The 20,492-nt window shown below is 29.0% G+C and overlaps 3 protein-coding genes across 5 annotated transcripts in view; all 3 read right to left on the reverse strand.

The window, feature by feature from the left end:
• Positions 1-18,319, reverse strand: part of LOC145965828 (proto-oncogene tyrosine-protein kinase ROS-like) — an 81,111-nt gene extending 62,792 nt beyond the window's left edge. For 2 of the 3 annotated variants that reach the window (XM_083089550.1, XM_083089549.1), the window contains exon 1: positions 17,969-18,319. In XM_083089550.1, the coding sequence (XP_082945676.1) occupies positions 17,969-18,127 (159 nt within the window). In that variant the 5' untranslated portion in view covers positions 18,128-18,319. The remainder of the gene's footprint in view (positions 1-17,968) is intronic. The other variant, XM_083089551.1, reaches the window with a different exon arrangement.
• On the reverse strand, positions 9,043-11,601 carry LOC145965576 (insulin-like growth factor 1 receptor). Its single transcript, XM_083089249.1, has 4 exons — positions 11,463-11,601; positions 11,070-11,281; positions 10,330-10,803; positions 9,043-9,390 (listed from the first exon to the last, which is right to left on the reverse strand). Exons 1-4 carry the CDS (start codon positions 11,515-11,517, stop codon positions 9,043-9,045), a joined length of 1,089 nt encoding a protein of 362 aa, XP_082945375.1. The 5' UTR covers positions 11,518-11,601.
• On the reverse strand, positions 13,257-14,394 carry LOC145965829 (protein sevenless-like). The gene has a single exon (XM_083089552.1). The coding sequence runs from the start codon at positions 14,387-14,389 to the stop codon at positions 13,319-13,321; it is 1,071 nt and encodes a 356-aa protein (XP_082945678.1). The 5' UTR covers positions 14,390-14,394; the 3' UTR covers positions 13,257-13,318.
• Positions 18,320-20,492: the final 2,173 nt, after the last annotated feature.

Consider the following 20,492-nt stretch of genomic DNA (forward strand, 5'->3'; position numbering starts at 1 on the left):
ATAATATAAAAATTGTATAACTATTTATGCAAAAGAGATTGGTATCTATTCCGAATCAAAATTATGGCTTACGCAATAAGAATCGCCTTTGGTACAGTTATTATGGGACCAGCCCTTATACTTTAAACATTGAAACGTGTTACTTTCGTCCACAGAGTGTCGTGTTACTTTTGTCCTCAAACACATTTTTTAGAAAGCATTATAACCTAAATATGATGCAAGACTTAGCCATCAACCAAATCAACTATAAAAACTTATGAATATATTTTAGAAGAATACACCGGCAAATAATTACGTCAATATATACACTTTAATTAGGCATAGATACAAAAAAACTAAAACAAGAAATACTTAGGTGAATAATGCAAATACATTAATTTCACTCCTGCATGTGCAACCGGCGCGATTGTTCTACAACAATTAGTTGAAAAGGAAGAGAATCGGGGCGTACGCGTTTGACTATATAGTACAAATTATTCAACATATTGTGTAGTTTATTACGAAGCTTGTTACTTTCATGACGTTGTTACTTTTGTCCCCGGTCTCCCCTATTTAGAAAGTTATATTTCAAATTAGAAAAGGTACTACTAAAAATATTCTACTACTAAAAACATAAAAAGATAGAAATTTATCCATAGAAAATTTCATTAAAGAAAAAAGAAAGAAGAAATTCTTTTTCATGAAATTTTGTTCTTTGTATTTGTGTAATAAAATCATTAAAAATGGCGTGCGTTTCAATAAAAATATTTGCATATTAATAAGCGATAGAGAAAAAGTCGAAGTAGCTAGGGAAAAATGAGAATCTCCGAAGACGGATAATCTGGATTAAATTGAATGAATGAAGATGTGGGCAGAATCGGAAAAGAATTTCTCTACGTTTGCCCACACCGTATCTCTTCTTTGATTCACGCGATCGATTTGCTAGAATTTCTCGAAAGAAAAAAAAGATCATTCGATACATTCTTGTAATTAGAACTTGACAGTTATTAATCTGTTTTATATCACAGTGGAAATGATTTTGTTAACATTTAATTGTGCATCGTGTGAATTTTCTGGTGAACATCTTCATTACTCAGCTCTTCATGTTATAAAGCTCCGACCTCAGCCATTGCAATTCTATCAACGCACTCATTTTTGTGATGCCAACGAGTAGTGAGTAAAATTGAGTGATTTTTATTTTTTATTTTCTCCCTTTCCCATACCTTACTATCTCACTATTTAAAATCTATGTCTGACAAATAATTCTAAACGGTTTAATAACCATTAAATTTTTACTAATTACTATCAATCAATCAATCCTTGTCTCACTCCTCTCCCAGTCTCAATCCTTGTTCTCCCTAATTCGCCTTGAATCTCCGAAAGGCGGTTCGCGAATGATTCCCCGTTCGCCTCGAATCTCCGCAAGGTGATTCGCGATTACTCCTTAATTCTCTTTATTAGCTCTTTCTGATTTATTTAGCGAGAATTTATATTGTTTTCTATCTTTATATCTCGTTTCAACCCTTCTTTATATATATTTAACTCTTCATTTCTATTATTTTTTTTATTTTTCTTCCTTTCATTTTCTTTTAATTTCCCATCTTTATATTATTATTATATTTTTCTCTTCTCTTTATATCATTTTCCTTTGTGTTATCACTACTTTGGGAGAAATCGTTGAAATAGATGAATAATTTTCAAATTTAGACTTGGCGAATCCCTTATCTTAATTTTGTTATTGTATTTTAATTTAGACCTGTGTTTCAGCGAATGTAGAAAATTTTAATTCTAACTATAACACATATGCGCAAGCGACGAATTCTATACTTCCTTTAATGAGTAAGCGTTATTCATACTTTTATTACACATTCATTTTTTTATTTTTGTCTTATTTCTTATATTTTATTAATTATATATATTGTAATAACCAGTCAGAACCTAACTCTTAACATAAATTCCTCCCTGTACATTCTGACTGATGACTTCCGAACAATTGTAACACCCGCGAGAATACATACATACCCACACACACACATATTTATAAGCGCTAACAAGTATTTTCATTCTTTCTTTATCTTTTTAAATATTATATTGTATTTTTAATTTAATATATAATTTAATTATTTAACCCGTTCTCTTCCCTAAATCCTGAGATCGCACTAGGTCCCATTCCGCGTAACAAGGATTAAATTCCTTTACCGAAAAGGGACCACCGAGCGAATAGGCTTAAAACGCAGCGTTAAAGAGACCCTCGGTCGCTGACCTGTGTCAGGCCCTTCACATTCGTTCGACCCGATCCATACACACGCCCGAATAAAGTGTGTCACGGGGTAAGTAAGCTACGTTCTTCCATACGGCCCATCCACTCCAGGGTCTGGACGTAACATAATCATTGTCATTACTTGTACATTTTATTATTTATTATTTATTTATATTATTTGTCATATTGTTTATATTCATTTAATTATCACATGTTAATACTGTAAGACGCAGTTTTCCAAGGCGGGCGGTATTTCGTATTATTTCGTATCAATTTGCTTCATTTCATATATTTCCACATATTTCATTATATGTCTCTAGAACGAGCTATTTACTATTCTTATATCTTATATGTTATTGAAAGTTATTATCATGTATTACCTCCAGCTTCGAGTCGATTGTTATGAAACGTGGCCGCTACAGAAACGAGATGATCGTGAGATCTCGTAAATTCTCGGAACATTCGAGATTCGGGAGATATTTGCGGTATATAAGCTTCTCGGAGCCGGTGTACAGGATCTTGCTAATCACCGCCGCCACGAATCATTCGTTAGAGCAAGTATCATAGTAATTCTTACAATAAAGATAGAAATTATTAAGAAGAAAAGAGTTTATTTCATACACCCTCAAAGGAGCTTGTCGCTACAGCAGAAAAGAAATCTAGAGGCTTATGCCTCGACTTGCGTCGCCCGTGGAACCACCCGCGATTTCCACGCAAGAAATCAAACAAGCATAACAAAAGACTTCATGATAAATAGTTTAATAAATAATCAATTAATCTTAATCAATAAATTAAAATACTTCTATAATTTAATATTCCTCGCGCAAATATTTTATATTACAGAAAATATTTCGGCAATGAGAGAATTATCAATAACACCGTGTTCGACCCTGATAAACAGTATAGCGCTATTGTTAATATGTTACACGGCTTTATTATCATTCGCACAGTGACCTTGAGTAGTGACGTGAGAGGCGTTTCACATATTATCAAATTCTTTCTTTACACAGTCAACCTTGGCGATATAAACAGTACCGCGGTAATATTTCTGACTTGTTATCATTCGCTCAGGGGCTCTTGAGCAGTGAAGTAGTGATGTGAGACGTATCATATATTATCAAATTCTTTCTCTGAACACAATTGCAAGTGCAACGAGGAACTTTTCGTGAATGAGTGTAAGTGCAACGAGGAATTCAAATGAGTGCAACGAGGATTAAAGTGCCACGAGGAAAAAGCGAAGAAAGCAAAAGAAAAAAGGAGCTCTTAGAAATGGATGGATCAATAAGATATTATGTAAGTCATTAATATAAATTATTTATCGCATTCATTATTTATTATATTATTGCGTCCCCGCGTCCCATCCCCCTGGATGTATTCGCCACCCGATTGAATTTCTTGTGTCTTGTTATTTTACGCGGTACGCGAGTGCCCGATTGTGTTGAACGCGCTTCGATATCTCGCCGCCGCGGATGTAACAATATATTGAAAATTTATATATTTCTTGTTTGGTTTTATTTCTTTAATTGTGATTCAATAGTGATTTTAAATTGTAACATAGAAAAAATAGAAATCTTACGATCCATAATTTATTTAGAAATCGAAAAACTACGAAAGAAACGAACTTTCGATTGCACAGGTCGACGTCAACGTCGATGTTCGTCCCTATAGCGCAGCAGCCGCGCCGACGTATACTTCACGTCGTATATCTCCAACAAATTTCAGCGGATTAATTTGAAACTTTCAGGGAATATATTTCTAACATTATCTACTTCAAGAAAATGTGAAAATCCCAGAATCGAAAATTTGAAAATTTCTGACTAGGCATAACCCCTTAATATTCTGAATTCCAACAAGATTATTGGATAAATTCAATCCAGATTATTGAATAAATTATTTTAAATTCAGTTTGTTAGAAATTAAACTGATAAAACAGTAATGCAAGAAGAGGATGCAGCTCAAACACACACAATCAGAGAGCTAGCGTCCTCTTTCTGGCACTACTGCTCGTAAGAGAAAAAAAATATACCTTGGATTTAATGTTAATACTAGTTCTTTATATACATTTCATGGCAAATATTGAATACGAGTTAAGTTAAGAGTGGCTCGCCGCCTAGCGGCAAGCAAAGAAGTTAATGTAACAAGATACTTTATAAATTCAACCAGAAAATATTAACCAGATCCTTATAGTAAAATCTATTAAACGTTCTAGTTATAAAAAATCAAGTCTTATCATGATAACTAGAAATTCTTGTTTGATTTAACCAAAATGCCTTCAATCATATACGTCTTGTTGGTACAATCAAACAATTTTTCTCAGTGTAACAATTTTTCTCAGTGTACGAATACGGAAACTGCTCATCTCGCAACGTCGCGAGAAAAATCGCTTGCGCAATCGCAACCTTCGCTACACCACTCGCGATTCCGCTCGCGAAAACCGCTCTCACTGTAAAACTCCGCTGTCTTATTCTCGCAATCATTGCACTGAACACTTGTTTTTATTCTTGACTTTAATAAACGTCCGTTTTGAGTGTGAACGTGGCGCGCACTTTTTCACTGAAAGACCTTCCGTTCCTATTGTCGCACTGTCGGACTCCGCTCGCGAACATGTATAATGATAATTATATATATATGTGTATGTGTGTATATATATACACACACACACATATATAGTGTGTGTAGAAATTTACATATTTGACTGCGCAACCATAATTATAGTTACATAGATATTTATTACATTTGTCTGCGTAGACACAAATATAGTTATGTAGAAATATTCCCTACATGTATAATTTTATATATATATATATATATATATATATAATTTATATTATAATTTATATAAGATATATATATCTTCGGCAAGCAACCGTCTGTGTCGATAGACTCGAAGACGAATACGACAATAATCGCGCGGAATTCAAAACCGGCTGTGAAGAAATCGGTCACTAGGGATCTGAAGAAAACGGCCGAGAAGATCGTCGAGGATCCACTCAGTCTTCTTCAAGATGACTAAAATATATTTCTTCGATATAAATACCTGTGAGATTTTCTATATGCTCAGCCACAAAAATATATATATATGTAAAAAACTGAAGGAAAGATTAATAAAATACAGATTAATATATCAATTGTACAAAAAGCTTGCAAATCTCTTGTCTTGATTAGCCTTTACGCATCTTGGTACGATTTGTATTTAATGAATGAATTATATTTTAGGAATATACTTTAAGTGTATTTCTTTAAAGCAATCATTATCACATGTAATTACTTGCCATGTATTTGATTAAACACTTAATTTATATTCTTATAATTTATATTAATTCATTTGATACATCTGAAATTTTTTCACTCCTCAACATCTCACATAATGTTCTAAGATTATATTAGGAAAAACTTGAAATTAGGCAAACATATATATATATGTATAGTAAATACTTTATATCGAAATTATTTTATTCGCTTTCTTAGGGGATTGAACACATGCATAATATTTTAATACAAATACAAATAAACTTTTGTGGCTTAGGCATGTACGTATATATATATATATATTTTATTTATATTTTGTTACATCAAAGTTGCTCTATATAACATAAAGAATCCTATATTGATAAGATAAATAGTGCAATTGGTGAGAAATGGAGAATTTTTGCTTCTCGCTCTCAGCTGTATTTATTATTTTGCTAGCCAGATCTGAATTACTCTTTTCTTTCTTTAACGTGCCACACTATATATCATTTTATCTTACTCGTCGAATGAAGATTGCAATAAAATGTGCAAGTATTTCGATTCTTAACGTTTATTCGATACACAACGAACGTAATTAGTTTACACTCGTAATCGTAATTAAGTGAGAGTCTCACCTTATTTGTGCAATAGATGTATATTTTTCTCTGTACTATCACTCTTTTTCATCCCGTCAATAAATCACCTCGAGCGCTTTACATCACATGTATATATCATCGCGATAAGTCATGCATTAGTACAATAAAATTTATTCGATGATCTATAATTCAATCCAGTCAATGATGGACCATTCAGTCCTTCGTGATTCTTTTGGTCCTAGGTAATATCCTAAATATTGTAATTTTAAATATAATTCAAGAGCTTCCGTACAATTTTAAGAACAATTCAATAAGATAAATGACATAATTTTTATCTATTAAAATAAATGAGAAAAATAAATTTTTTTTATAAAAATACTTTCAAGCTATCAAGCTTCAAGCTATCATTATTTAGTTGGAAAATATCAATTACTGTATACATTATGTGTGAAACAAAATATTTATACAGGGTGTCCCGAAACTAACGCTTGATATTTTAAAAACAGATTCTCTGGCAAATTTAAAAATGATTTTTCCTCAGCGAAAATGTCGAGGGAGATCATTATTTTTTGCATATTCCCAATTTTTGTCATCATGTATCTTTCTAACTAAGCCTTAAATTAAAATTCTATTAAAGTAAACTCTACCTAAAATTAACTAAAGAATGTGACTTTATTAATATTTTATTCCCATAAGCCTTAGTTTGCGAAAAACCTTTTATTTTCAATCGTTTATAACTCGAAAACTATTAGTACCGCGACATTTTCGCTGAGGAAAAATCGTTTTTAAATTGGCCAGAGAATCTGCCTTTAAAATATCGAGCGTTAGTTTTGGGACACCCTGTATAGCGTATTTATATTTATTATTTAGTGTTGTCGATTTATTAGATATTTTCGATAAATACATTATGTATATAAAATCATATTTCGTCGTGACAATAATATATAAACGTATATTACATTTACTAACGTCATTGCGTTTAAACCTCATTGCTAAAAAATTATTTTAATTTTGTATGACGTAATATTTGAGATAAACGAGTGTATTAATACTTTTGAAAAGTCATGTTTATGTATTTCGTTCGACATTAAATATCAAATATAAAGAAGAATCATAGAATAAAAATCATATAAAGAAGAATCATACAAAAAAATATTAAATAAAAGATTACAATAATTTATTAATGACAATTATACAATTCGTATACAATATTTAATCGCAATCAAAGTTACATTTTCAAATTAAGCCCTCATGCGAGAAAATAATAATTATTCTACAATCGTGAAAACTGGAGAGTATCAAAATATCTTTGTGAATTTTGTGCACGTGTTTAAGAGAACTAACAACAAATTAAACATGTCTAGGAAATTATATTACAAATTAAAAAAGGTACTACTAAAAAAATCCTCTAAGTAAAAAGATGAAGATAGACATTTATCCGTAGAAAATTTTAATAAAGGTATCGAGAAGAGAAGGAGAGGGAGAATTTTTTTCGTCATATTTTGTTTTTGTGGTATTTGTATAATAAAATCATTAAAATAGCATGTGTTTCATTAAAGAGATTAATTTATTAATTAATTTATTATTAATTTATTAAAATTTCGGGAGAGAGAAAGATCATCTGATATATTCCTGTAACTTCATGAATCAAACTTGATAAATTATATAAAATCTCTTATATTACGATTAATTCTACGATTGCACATGTTCAATGGGAGTGGTTGCATTATGTATCCAATGGATCCATTATATGATATATCGGTAAGCAATTTTTTTATATATAGTTTTTTTTACTAATTTTAATAAGAAATAATTGATGAAGATAACGATCAATTATAACTCTTGTAAATAATACGTTAGTCAATGAGTCAATATTTTATAAGCAATAAGTAAAGTTCTTTTCATTTTCTTTCCTATAATTGAAATCTTATTTATGTGTCTATCGTTTTTCAGCAAATACAAAAGATGATATTCAAACTTCCACGTTTCTGTGAATTGATAAATAATCATTGTAATATACTTCACAATTGGAAAGTCAATAACTTGATGAGTTTCTTATCACGATGTTTAAGAAGTGATATTGAAGATATAGATATCGATTATGAATGTCGAAATATTACAAATTCAATAAAGGTAGTGTATATAATATATCATCATTGTGTATAATATACTATAATATATATGTACATGTACATCTATATGTATATCTATATGTATATATAATCTCATATTTAATATTTTTTATAATGTAAAATATTATACATATCTATAAAACGTTGTCAGCAATTGGTGATCTTTCGAAATGATAGACCGTAATTGTGTGTAAATATTATACATTATTAGCTTTATTAAATATAGCTAGTGGAGATAGAGCAATAACTATAGTTCATTTTTACAACTGCATACTTTTGTAATCATCAATATAATTTAAATATAAAGTAAGTCATTAAATATAAAGATGAAATATATGTATATACTTATCCCGAATGATGTAGAAATTCATACATGATAACTGTTATAAATTCAAAAATAATTATATTATTATATTTATATATTCACAACTAATTAGGATATTATTCGCGTTTCCTCTTTCACTCATAAATATTACAATCATTTGTAATTATCGGTTATATATATCGAAAATTAATTATATTTCCATGTTGAAAAGAATATTGTTTATACATATATATATAATCGCAATTATTAGATTCCGCTTCGATTACTTAAAAATATAAATTAGATATATCATTATATTTCATTGTTTACAATTATGAAAACGGATGTGATATTTTTTAATAATTAAAATTTTATGGAAGGTAAGATTTAAAAATTTCTTTTATCTTTATTGATAAATCTAATATTAAGATTAAACCTGAAAATAACAGAATCAATTTAGAAATATTCTAGAAATATTTTTTCTACATTAAGATTTATTGAATCGTTTAGAAAATAAGATAAACATTAATTTAATTATATCGGCTATATAGTATCGACTGGACTCAGTAAGGCATCTTCCATGTTCTCTCTTAATGCTATAATATTTTTCAGACAAAATTTGAAATTTGGTCTAGTATCCGCTGCACTCCAGCAACGTAGCATTAACTGGTACAATGGTAACGGACAGTTAAGAGTCATCGGCAACCTGCCTCCAGCACGTACATAATTTATCACTTCTATATCAGTCTTGGCAATATAAGGTTGTTCACCCAACGATGTAATTTCCCACATTAATACCCCAAATGACCAAACATCGCTTCGAGAAGTAAATATTCCCATTGTCAAAGATTCGGGTGCCATCCAGCGAATAGGAAGCAAACCTTCTCCTCTCTAAAACATGATTTAAACAAAAATTTAATTTTCTGATTCAAGTTGTTCATTTTTAGAATATGTGCAAAATAAAAAACGTTCATTTATCTCTTGCTATATATAAATAAAACTATTTATATTCTATTAGGTGTATAACTAAGTTCCCGCCGCTCATAATTAAATGGCTCCAGCTGCAAATGTAGTGAAGTTAGTCATTTGTCAATAAAATTGAGTGCGCAAAGATTCATTTTTTGTGAAAGAGATATCTTTTGAATCGATTTAAAATGAAACGTGATGAGTTGTTTTTTCGACATACACTTCTTCACTGCTTTGATTTAAATAAAATTGCAGCTGAAGCTCATCGATTGATTTCTGAAACAGTCACGGCTGACCGCTACCAACAACAATTATACTGATTGAATGATGAATTGATACGAAAAAGGCCAGTAATTGACGTAAAGTGATTCTTTTGCATGACAACGCGCGACTTCATGTTGCAAGAATCGTAAAAGAAACACTATTGGAGCTCGAATGCGAAGTTCTCCCGCACCCGCCTATTCTCCAGATTTGGCCCCATTGGATTATCACCTTTTCCTATCAATGCAACACGTGCTCGCCGATACACACTTCTCTAATTACGAAGAAGTCCAAAAATGCATCATCAAACGATCAATGGATTGCTTAAAAAAACAAGTCGTTCTATCGTCGCGGAATTCAACTTTTGCAAAAAAGATGGGAAAAGTCATAGAAAACAAAGGATTACATTTTGATTAATATATTAGTTCATTTTCGTATTAAAATAAATGTATTTTTCAAGTAAAAACATGGCGGGAACTTAGTTATACACCTAATATATTACTTAAAGAAACAATGGAGGATACTATTATGATAAAAAAATGGAAAGTATTTTCGAAAGAATTCATTTTTTAGTCATTAAATTTTTTTCATAATTATATTTACCACGCGATAATAATAATTTTTATAGATATCTTTAGATAGTCCAAAATCTCCAATTTTGATGACACGATTCTCGCGATTTCTCGAAGATACTAAACAATTGCGACACGCTAGATCTCTATGTACGAAACACTTCTCTTCCAAGTAGCAACAACCTCGCGCAATATCTTCGCACATGGCGAGCAAATCTTGCAAACGCAGAGCAAGCGAATCTGACGCTTGCAAATTTCGACAGTCTCTCAAATATTTTAACAGATCACCAGTTTCCATCAATTCCAACACTAGTAACGGAGAATTCCCATCTAAACAAACGGCCAACAATCTTAATATATGTTTGTGTCGAAAATGATTCATAAGCTTGGCTTCCTCTAACAATTTCCTTTTCTCATGGGAAGAAGCATCTTTTCGAAGCCTTTTTATTGCAACGGATATTTCTGTGCCCGATTTTTCTAAGTTCTTCACCTTTCCTTGAAACACCTGCGAAATATTTCACACAAATTTACATGCGCACTTCATTAGAAAAAGTATAGTTTAATGTCAAGTAATATTATACTTTATTTTATATTAAATAATTCAACGAAAAATATATAATAAAGTGCATGTTTGTTGTCTCATCTAAATTTTATATTACCTATAATCTATTATAAAAATTCGTGTAATTTATATCTTTATTAGAAAATACATATTTGTTTTGTTGATCCAGAAATTAATTTGAAACATTGCTTGAAAAAATTAATTTTTACCATTCCGAATGCGCCGCTTCCAAGACGTTTTGTAATTGTAATTTGTTTACGTGCGATTTTAATTATTGCACTTTCATCCGGATTACAATGTAACATAGGATTGTAAATCCTATTGAATTGTATGTTTCGGTAAGGTACTTCATATAGAATCGCCAATTCTACATCGGTCATTGTTGAAGACAAAAGTTGTTCATTATTATCTCTGCGATGCACTGTTATAAAATTTCGAGTTAATTATGTAATAATATGTATTATAACATCTATTGCTTTTTAGTAAATTTATTCGTTTAGTTTTATATAAGTAAATTACTATTTTCAGTAAATCTCTAGATATTATATCAGATATATATGTATAATCTACAATTCAAGTCGATACCTAAATCAAATACTTACAATAATAAAAGTAACAGACGCAGATTATGGTAACTATAACGATAAAACTTAACATCAATGGTTTATAATAGTTTGTATGTGTTACTTCAGGAACTTCTTTTGTATCTGTTATTTCAGGAACTACTTCTGTTACTTCTGTTATTTCTGAAATATTCGAAATAACATCTATATTACGCAAAAATATAATTTTAATATCTTCGTGTGTGTGTGTTTAAAAATTTATTTTTACTTATAACTTTAATACAAAATTTAATTTTTTTAAATTTTAAGTCTATTCATATCTAAAAAAATTAGCACATAATATCTATGCAGCACAGAATGTTACAACTACTTCGCAACAATGTTGCAATATTACAAATATATTTTCACTTCATGTACGATAACGATATTAATCTTCAAAGATAATATATCTTTTTATTATATTAGAAATAGATACTATTATTATATCTATCATTATATTTTTCTATGCATTTTTATGTACTTTTCACATGCAAATATATATAATTATAACGGATCTTTAAAATTTTTAAATAAAAATATAATTAGTAATGTTTAATTAATTCTATTACTATAATCTTTATACAGGGTTTAGCAAAAGTGTGGAAACCCCTTAATATTTCGAAAAATATGCATTTAAAAAAAAAATGTTTCATACAAAAGTTATAGGGTTTTATGTGGCGCATTACACAGCAACATTATTATGACCTCGAATAGCGTTGTCAAGGTTATGTGAAGGTCACCTCCAACTTTTTAAATGGGACACCCTATATGCTTTTGTATATTCTTGTAGCTTATCTCGAGAGCTTTTCAAAACACTATAATTAAGTTAGTTTTCATTAAGTACTTTCCGAGTTATGAGGCTTGAAATCATTTCTTAATTTTACATAAACCATAAAATATCTAGTAAAATATTCATTTTTCGATTATCTTACCTTAATACTTTTATGTACAAAATAATGAGAGGAATCAATTGGTGTAAAGAAAAAACATAGTTGTTTTTAAGAAAAAATATGCAATTTGCAATTAACAATTCCATATTTTTTCTTAAAAACAACTGTATGTTTTCTTTACACCAATTGATTACTCTCATTATTTTGTACATACAAGTATTAAGGTAAGATAATCGAAAAATGAATATTTTACAAGATATTTTATGGTTTATGTAAAATTAAGAAATGATTTCAAGCCTCATAACTCGGAAAGTACATAATGAAAACTAACTTAATTATAGTGTTTTGGAAAGCTCTCGAGATAAGCTACAAGAATATGCAAAAGCATATAGGGTGTCCCATTTAAAAAGTTGGAGGTGACCTTCACATAACCTTGACTACGCTATTCGAGGTCATAATAATGTCGCTGTGTAATGCGCCACATAAAACCCTATAACTTTTGTATGAAACATTTTTTTTTTAAATGCGTATTTCGAAATATTAAGGGGTTTCCACACTTTTGCTAAACCCTGTATATATATATATATATATATATATATATATATATATATATATATATATACCCCATTATAAGAGTATAAAAAACATTTAAAATAAAAAAAGTGATTCGTTAATAAAAGTTTAAAGTAATTTTGTATAAAAATATAACATTTTATGTTATATGATTATGTTTAAATATAATTTCGCAATATATTATCTAGATATGATTATCATAGATATTGCAAACTTCTATTTATATCAAGTTTTTTAATTTAATCAAATATTTCTAAGATATTCATCCATCAAAAACAAAGATATGGTTGCAATAACATTGCACTCTTTCCAATATATTATACTGTAATATTGCTACAATATTTATTGCGAAAAGCGGACAGCTTAACTTCATCACAATCTTATAACAATAACTCAGCAGAGTTTCACAATCGATTTGCAATATTGCAATGTTTCAATGAAATTATTCTTCAATATATCTGCAAACTTATTGTGCTGTATGGGTATTTTCATTTGCTTACCAAGTTCGCTAACAAGTGTTGAAAAAATAAATCTTTCATCAGCCGGCCATATAAAATTTTCTTCATATTCGAAATAACTCAATATCAAACGAAACTTGTATGAAGTTTCCGATTGTAAATTTTCGATATGGTAAGTTGCTTTTTTGTTATAATTCATTTTAATATAATGCGTTGTTTGCCACTTTTCTGCTGCAATATCTTTGTACTCTATTGTAAAAAAGATCGTTATATTAATATTGGAGATCCATGAAATGTCCATGCTATTTATGTTAACCCCGCTCAAAGTAATATTGTTTGGTTCTGAGTATATGTGAACGATATTGCTTAAACTCTCGTTGTAGAAATCGCTGAAATTAATTGGATACACTCGCACGTATATCAAGTAATCTTGTACTGGTAGCGACAAGTTCATCTTTGTGAAAAATCTGCCGTCTGCCATACGTTTCGGCATATTGATAAATTGTTTGCTCTTTTGTTGCGTACCGTTCACTAATGTAACTGACTTCCAATGCACTTCGTAAGTCACGGCCACGCAGTTCACTTTCTTGAGAGGCATCCAATGAACTACTGCTATAGTAGGCGTCAAAGCTAGAACACTTATGTTTTCTGGTGCATTAAGCTTGCCCGAAATAGTTTTTATTTGTGTCACATTCGAATCCAATGGATTTATTGATAATTGATCAAAGTAAAAATTGCTTAAAGTAAACTTCAACTTGTACTCTGTAAATGGTGTTAAGTTCTGAATCTCGTAATATCGCTCATACGTCTGCACATTGAATTTCTCAGACTTGTTGAAATTGTTGTCTAAACAGCTTACGGAGATATTATATATAGTAGTTGGTAAATTATATTTTTTGCATCCACTCTTTACAACCGGCTCCGGAAGATTCACAACGATGCTGTTTGCCGTTGCATTCACATTCTCAAAATTGTAAACTTTTTCGTCAGGTGTCAGGCATCTCATTGGAGGATATGGTTGTGCAGATTTATCAAAAGCATGAATTTCACTAAAAATATCTGATCTTATCTTTTGAACATATTCGGCTGCATTTACGCTCTTGAGACTTGCATATTTCTTTTTCAAAACATATATATTTCGATGATAATCATTCCAATCATATGCGGAAATGTAAATGTTTGTTTTGTCAGTCGTCATAGTTTGGAAATTGATCCAATCACTTGTGTTTCCCTTGTATATCGTATTGCACATAGAAATGTTAATGTCTGTTACAACCATGTAACTGTCACTTAACCAGTAAATTAACGGCTCCTCATTATTCATGTCATCAATTATTATTTCAAAAAAAAAAGTTTTATAATGAAATAGGCAAGGGGGTGAATGTATCTGAACAATTTGCTCATTTTTTCCATCGAGATGATATTGCATCATATATGTATCATTCATCACATTGTATGATAGGGAATATAAAATTCTAAAAAATATATAATTATTTTACTCATTATAAAACATTATTTTAACGAAAACAGAAACTCGTATGTAGTAAAATTACGAAATTCTTATAATTATATAATAACTTATTCCTTTTTTTACTTATGATCTTAATTATAAAACCACGTAAAATTATAGAAAAATTACAAATTTGCATAAATCTTTAATGGAAAAATATTTTTTCAGGTGAACGGTAGTAAACGTACCTCATAGACGGTGATACACTTAAATAGTAAATATCAATTTTTGAATTGAAAATCTCCTCAAATTTAATTATGCCATTTTCCCACATTGTTAAGTCGAACTTTACAATATAAAAGTAGTCTGACTTTAAATAGGTAAAATATAGATTTCTTGCTACCCAGTCAAGACAGAGATCACGTAGTTCTTTATCATGTCTAGCCATCTTTGTGATATTATTTTCATTAATCTTCAATGTCATTAGGTCATATCCGTCATTCCAATAAATTCTATGTTCTTGTATCGAATAAGCGACATTTGTTACTAATGTTGGAAGAAAGGAGAAATATTTTATTACTGATCTGAAAAAAAGGAACTATAAATGTATAGTAAAAAATTATAGTTGAGATTTCTAATTTTAAAGTTATTACTACTATAATGTTGATAATAATAAACTTGTGCATAATAATAATAACTTTAACTTTATAGCTAGTGTTAAAAATAATTTATGATAATTATAACTATTTTTTTATCACTATACGTACTTTGACGTTACTAAATTAGTAATGGTGTTTGAATCCACGTCCAATATGTGGATACCTTCGTCCGTTGTGACTAATAATTTAGGTATTGGATTTTCATGTGTAGTCGACACATTGATTAAATCCGTGTAAGGACCAGCAACAGTTTTAGTATATGCACGTACTCGAAAATAATATGTCGTGTTAGATGTTAGATTGTGCACCGTGTGCTCCAATTTTGTAGTTGTGATATTTTTATCGTCGCAGGTTTCTTTAAAGTCCTCGAAGAAACACTGCACTTGGTATCCTTGTATTATTTCATCGGTAAATTCAGATTGGTTCCATCTGTAAAAAAATAAAATTTTAGCCATTTTATATTTGACAAAATTATAACAGAATTAACATTTGGATATATTTATGTCGTTGAATTTAAGAAAAAGAAAGAAAAATGAAAAAATACAAACTGAGAATTTAGATTCCTTACCTCAATGTCACAAAAATGTCGTTTACTTTTTCTGTAAATTGACTGTCGAATTGTACAAATGCTCTGAGAGATGTTGGCTTGCTCAAACTGTTTTCTAGAGATTTCAAGATCGTACATATTAACATAATTATATATAAGATTTAGTTGATTATCTCAGTAAATCAGAAAGAACAATTTAATGTGAAAATAAAGGAAAGAGAAAAAATAAATGTAAACTACAAAATATGGAAATTAGCACAGTTTTGACCGTTAAAAAAATAATATAAGAATGTTTTGCGTCATTTAAGATTTAGAAAAGTAATCGTTAATTCATGGCAAAAACGAATAAATAACTTTTAATAAAATGACAAGTACTTTTCGAAAAATTCCTATAGCTTAAGAAATCAGAAGTATAATATTTGCGACTGCTTTAAAACAGAGTAGCAAATTAATAAAATTGACTTTACCTTAAATTATGACAATTTTTATGTACAATGTTATGTTTATATTATGCTTTTCTATTTCTTTTTTGGACGGAATTAGAATTTATATTCTTCTCACTATTGGAAGATATTTTTAGATTTGATTTCCATTCTCTCTTGAATTTAAATTATATTTACACTTTTTCGTCATAGATTTTGTTATTAATGTTTTATTCATTTTTTTGCAACTTACCGATAGATTCTGAGGTGATAGAAATATTTGCAAATTCATCGACTTCTCGCTCATTTCTCACAATACTATCAGAATGACTCCGGTCAGATTTGAAATTTAATATATGATGATCATATTTCTCGGACATTGAAATATCCTTCATAAAGTATAACATACGAAAAGAATTAAGTGAGTGTCGTTGAAGCGGTTGTTTCTGGTGCTTTTAATGATAAATTATATAAATTAAACGAAAAATTGCCATTCGTTTTTTGTTTGCTTAATAATACCGGTTTGACATATACTATTTCTAAATGATATAAATTGAATGTGATGTAGTTTTATTCATACCGTAAAATTTATTTTTTATTTATTTTTTTTTAAGACATCTTGTATATCAATCATAACTCATGTCAAAAATAAAATCAATCAAAAGGTTAACGAGAGTCAATGAGGATTCATAACAGTTTTTAGCAAGTAGTACAAGCGAAAGTGTAGCTTTTTGCAATTATTAAACAATTTTGTTTAACGATTTGATTCTTTCTCATGATAGGTTAGTTATCTCTTCTCAATTTTACCGCAACTCAAATTTCCTTTCAAAAATTTGCCGATATCACCAAAGTTTTATTAATGTTGAGGAATAATTTTTTTATTAGACAGATTTTCTATCTCGATATTTAGTAGCTCTGTGCCGTTATATAATTATTCTTAACACAAAGAAATGATGCTAACTTTCTAAATTAATTTCATAAAATAAAATCTACATTAGTATAAAGCTTACTATATATCAATAAATATTATTTTATATATATATATCTAGGAAAATAAATAAATTTTAAAAATTGAAAAAATATAACATAAAAATCTGTTGAAGTGCCATCGTATGTATATATTAATGTAGCAGATAGTAGACAGAAAACTTTATTAATTTTAAAAATTGATATTTTTAGAAATAATAATTATATATATATATATATATATATATATATATATAAAAGAGAGAGAGAGAGACAAAATAATACAGTCAAATTTTAAAATACCGTTTTAATTAAATTTAATATACTATATAACATCCATTTTTTTTTTGTAAACAAAATTGCGAGACTTTATCCATCTTTTTTTTACAACGTCATACATACTTTTTTCTTTCATATTGAATTGTTTTGTTTTATCGTATCTTATTATAGGTAGAATATATAATTTATTATCATTCGTTTTTAGTTACACAACTGCAATAACATTCAATTGTTACTTAATCAGGCGAAAAATATCTCTTACCTGCGTGAAATTTAAATCCGGATACATGGAATCACTTTCTTCCTGGAGGCTGTTTGAAGGGGTATAATCCTTCGGTATAAAAGTGATAGTTGCCTTTGTGTGTGCCAGTACTAAACCGTTCAATAAAACACATAAAATTGTTCCAAACATAATTTGCATTTTTCGTAAACGTTTGCACTCAATCGGTTTCCGTTGAATCCTGAAGTAGTTTTTTTCTCACTCTACTAATTCTGATGTGTTAATCGAATTGATATCAATTCATATATTTTCGATAAATTCCTTAAAACTCAGTTTTAAAAAATCAAGTTATTATCTTCTAATATTATGCTTTTAGATTTCTCTTTATCGCGATCACAATATATATCTTAAGATTAAATTAGGGAATTCTTAGTAAATAAATAATTTCTATTTTTTTTAGGAGAACAAATGACAATGCAAAATGATACAAAATAATCATTTGATTGTATAGCGAACGGAAGAATATAATTATTATTAGCTTTCCTTTTTCATTAATATTATAATAGAAAAACGTTAATAAAAAGATAACCACAATCAAATTACAAATTATCAAAGAAGTTATAGAATTATAGATCTTGTAACATTTTCAGCCATATTCAAGCACATGCAGCGTGTAATCGAATTCACTTAAATATTTATCATATCTTTGGTTTTATTAAATATGTAATTATGACAATTCGTTCGTACGATTGTGTTACTACGTATGCTTTTAAAAATCCACTATTTGTACACAATTTTTTGTGATATTCATATGATGCAGTTTGAATCAAACGATAAGTAACGCGGTAGTGTGTTTGGCTAGCGATCACAATACTAACTGACTTCGAATGATCAATCTGATCATATGTTGCCATGACGTTTTATTAGCTGCATTCCGTTTGTAATTTATTTTTCTCCACGGAGATACTCGCGTTATATCCAATAATATTTATTGGATTCAATATATCATCTCTTCTACGTCACTTCTTAGAACTATAATATTTTCGAGACAAAATTTGAAGCTTGATTTAATTTCCGCTGCATTGCAACAAGACAGCGTTGATATCAAATGGACAGTTAACCTTTAATTATCAATTGTCAATAGATGACGTAAAACAACGTTTTATGGCACGTGGCTGTCGTCAATAAATAATTTAAGATATGCTATGATGCCCGAGGTAGCACATATTCGTTTTATATACGTTTCTTACACGTATCCAATATGTTTTAATCGTAAAACATTAATAAGAAACGTTTCTATAAAAACGTTAAAACCATAGTTAAGGAAACATATTTTTCACGTTTCTAATATAGACAAAATAAAAACTAATTTTTATTAATCAAATTATATATACATATATACATACATATACATATACATACATACATATAAATACATAGGGGAGACCGGGGATAAAAGTAACATTTTTTGTATTATAGGTCACTAATTAATTATCGTTAGAGATATAAAAAAAAGATTATATGTTAAAAAACTCCATTTATTGCTCTATTATTATACCTACGTTTCAATCTCAAATGATAGATATTTAAAGAGCTATTATAGCTTTTCGCAAGTTCGTTGTTACTTGCAAGATATTAATTTTATCCTGGGGGCCTGGGACGAAAGTAACATAATCTGGGGATAAAAGTACCAGTTCTTATTTTCGGGAAAATAAAATAAATATTACTTTTTTCAATTTAAGGCAACTTTTATTATAATCTTTTATTAAGCAAGATAACTTTTATTATAAATTTTTTTTTGTATTATATTACATTAAAGTAAAAAATAAAATAAATATTTATTTTTATCATCTGTGAAAAACTTAAAAGAAATAATCTTCGTTAAGCAAAATAATTATAATTTATATCATAAATTATAAGTTATATCATAAAATAATTATACTTAATATCACACCAGTTTTGTACTTCTTTAAGTCTAAATAATAGTTTAATTCTAAATAATAATATAAAAATTGTATGATAACTACTTATAGAAAAGAGATTGGTATCTATTCCGAATCAAAATTATGGCATACGTAATAAGAATCGCCTTTGGTACAGTTATTATGGGACCAGCCCTTATACTTTAAGCATTGAAACGTGTTACTTTCGTCCACAGAGTGTCGTGTTACTTTTGTCCTCAAACACATTTTTTAGAATAAAAGCATTATAACCTAAATATGTTGCAAGACTTAGCCATCAACCAAATCAACTATAAAAACTTATGAATATATTTTAGAAGAACACATCGGCAAATAATTACGTCAATATATACACTTTAATTAGGCATAGATACAAAAAAACTAAAACAAGAAATATTTAGGTGAATAATGCAAATACATTAATTTCACTACTGCATGTGCAACCGGCGCGATCGTTCTACAACAATTAGCTGAAAAGGAAGAGAATCGGGGCGTACGCGTTTGACTATATAGTACAAATTATTCAACATATTGTGTAGTTTATTACGAGGCTTGTTACTTTCATGACGTTGTTACTTTTGTCCCCGGTCTCCCCTATTTAGAAA

This window comes from Camponotus vicinus, unplaced genomic scaffold (assembly GCF_025532165.1).
Source record: "Camponotus vicinus isolate PSW18456_S1 unplaced genomic scaffold, iyCamVici1.0 SCAF_14, whole genome shotgun sequence".
Classification (NCBI taxonomy): domain Eukaryota; kingdom Metazoa; phylum Arthropoda; class Insecta; order Hymenoptera; family Formicidae; genus Camponotus; species Camponotus vicinus.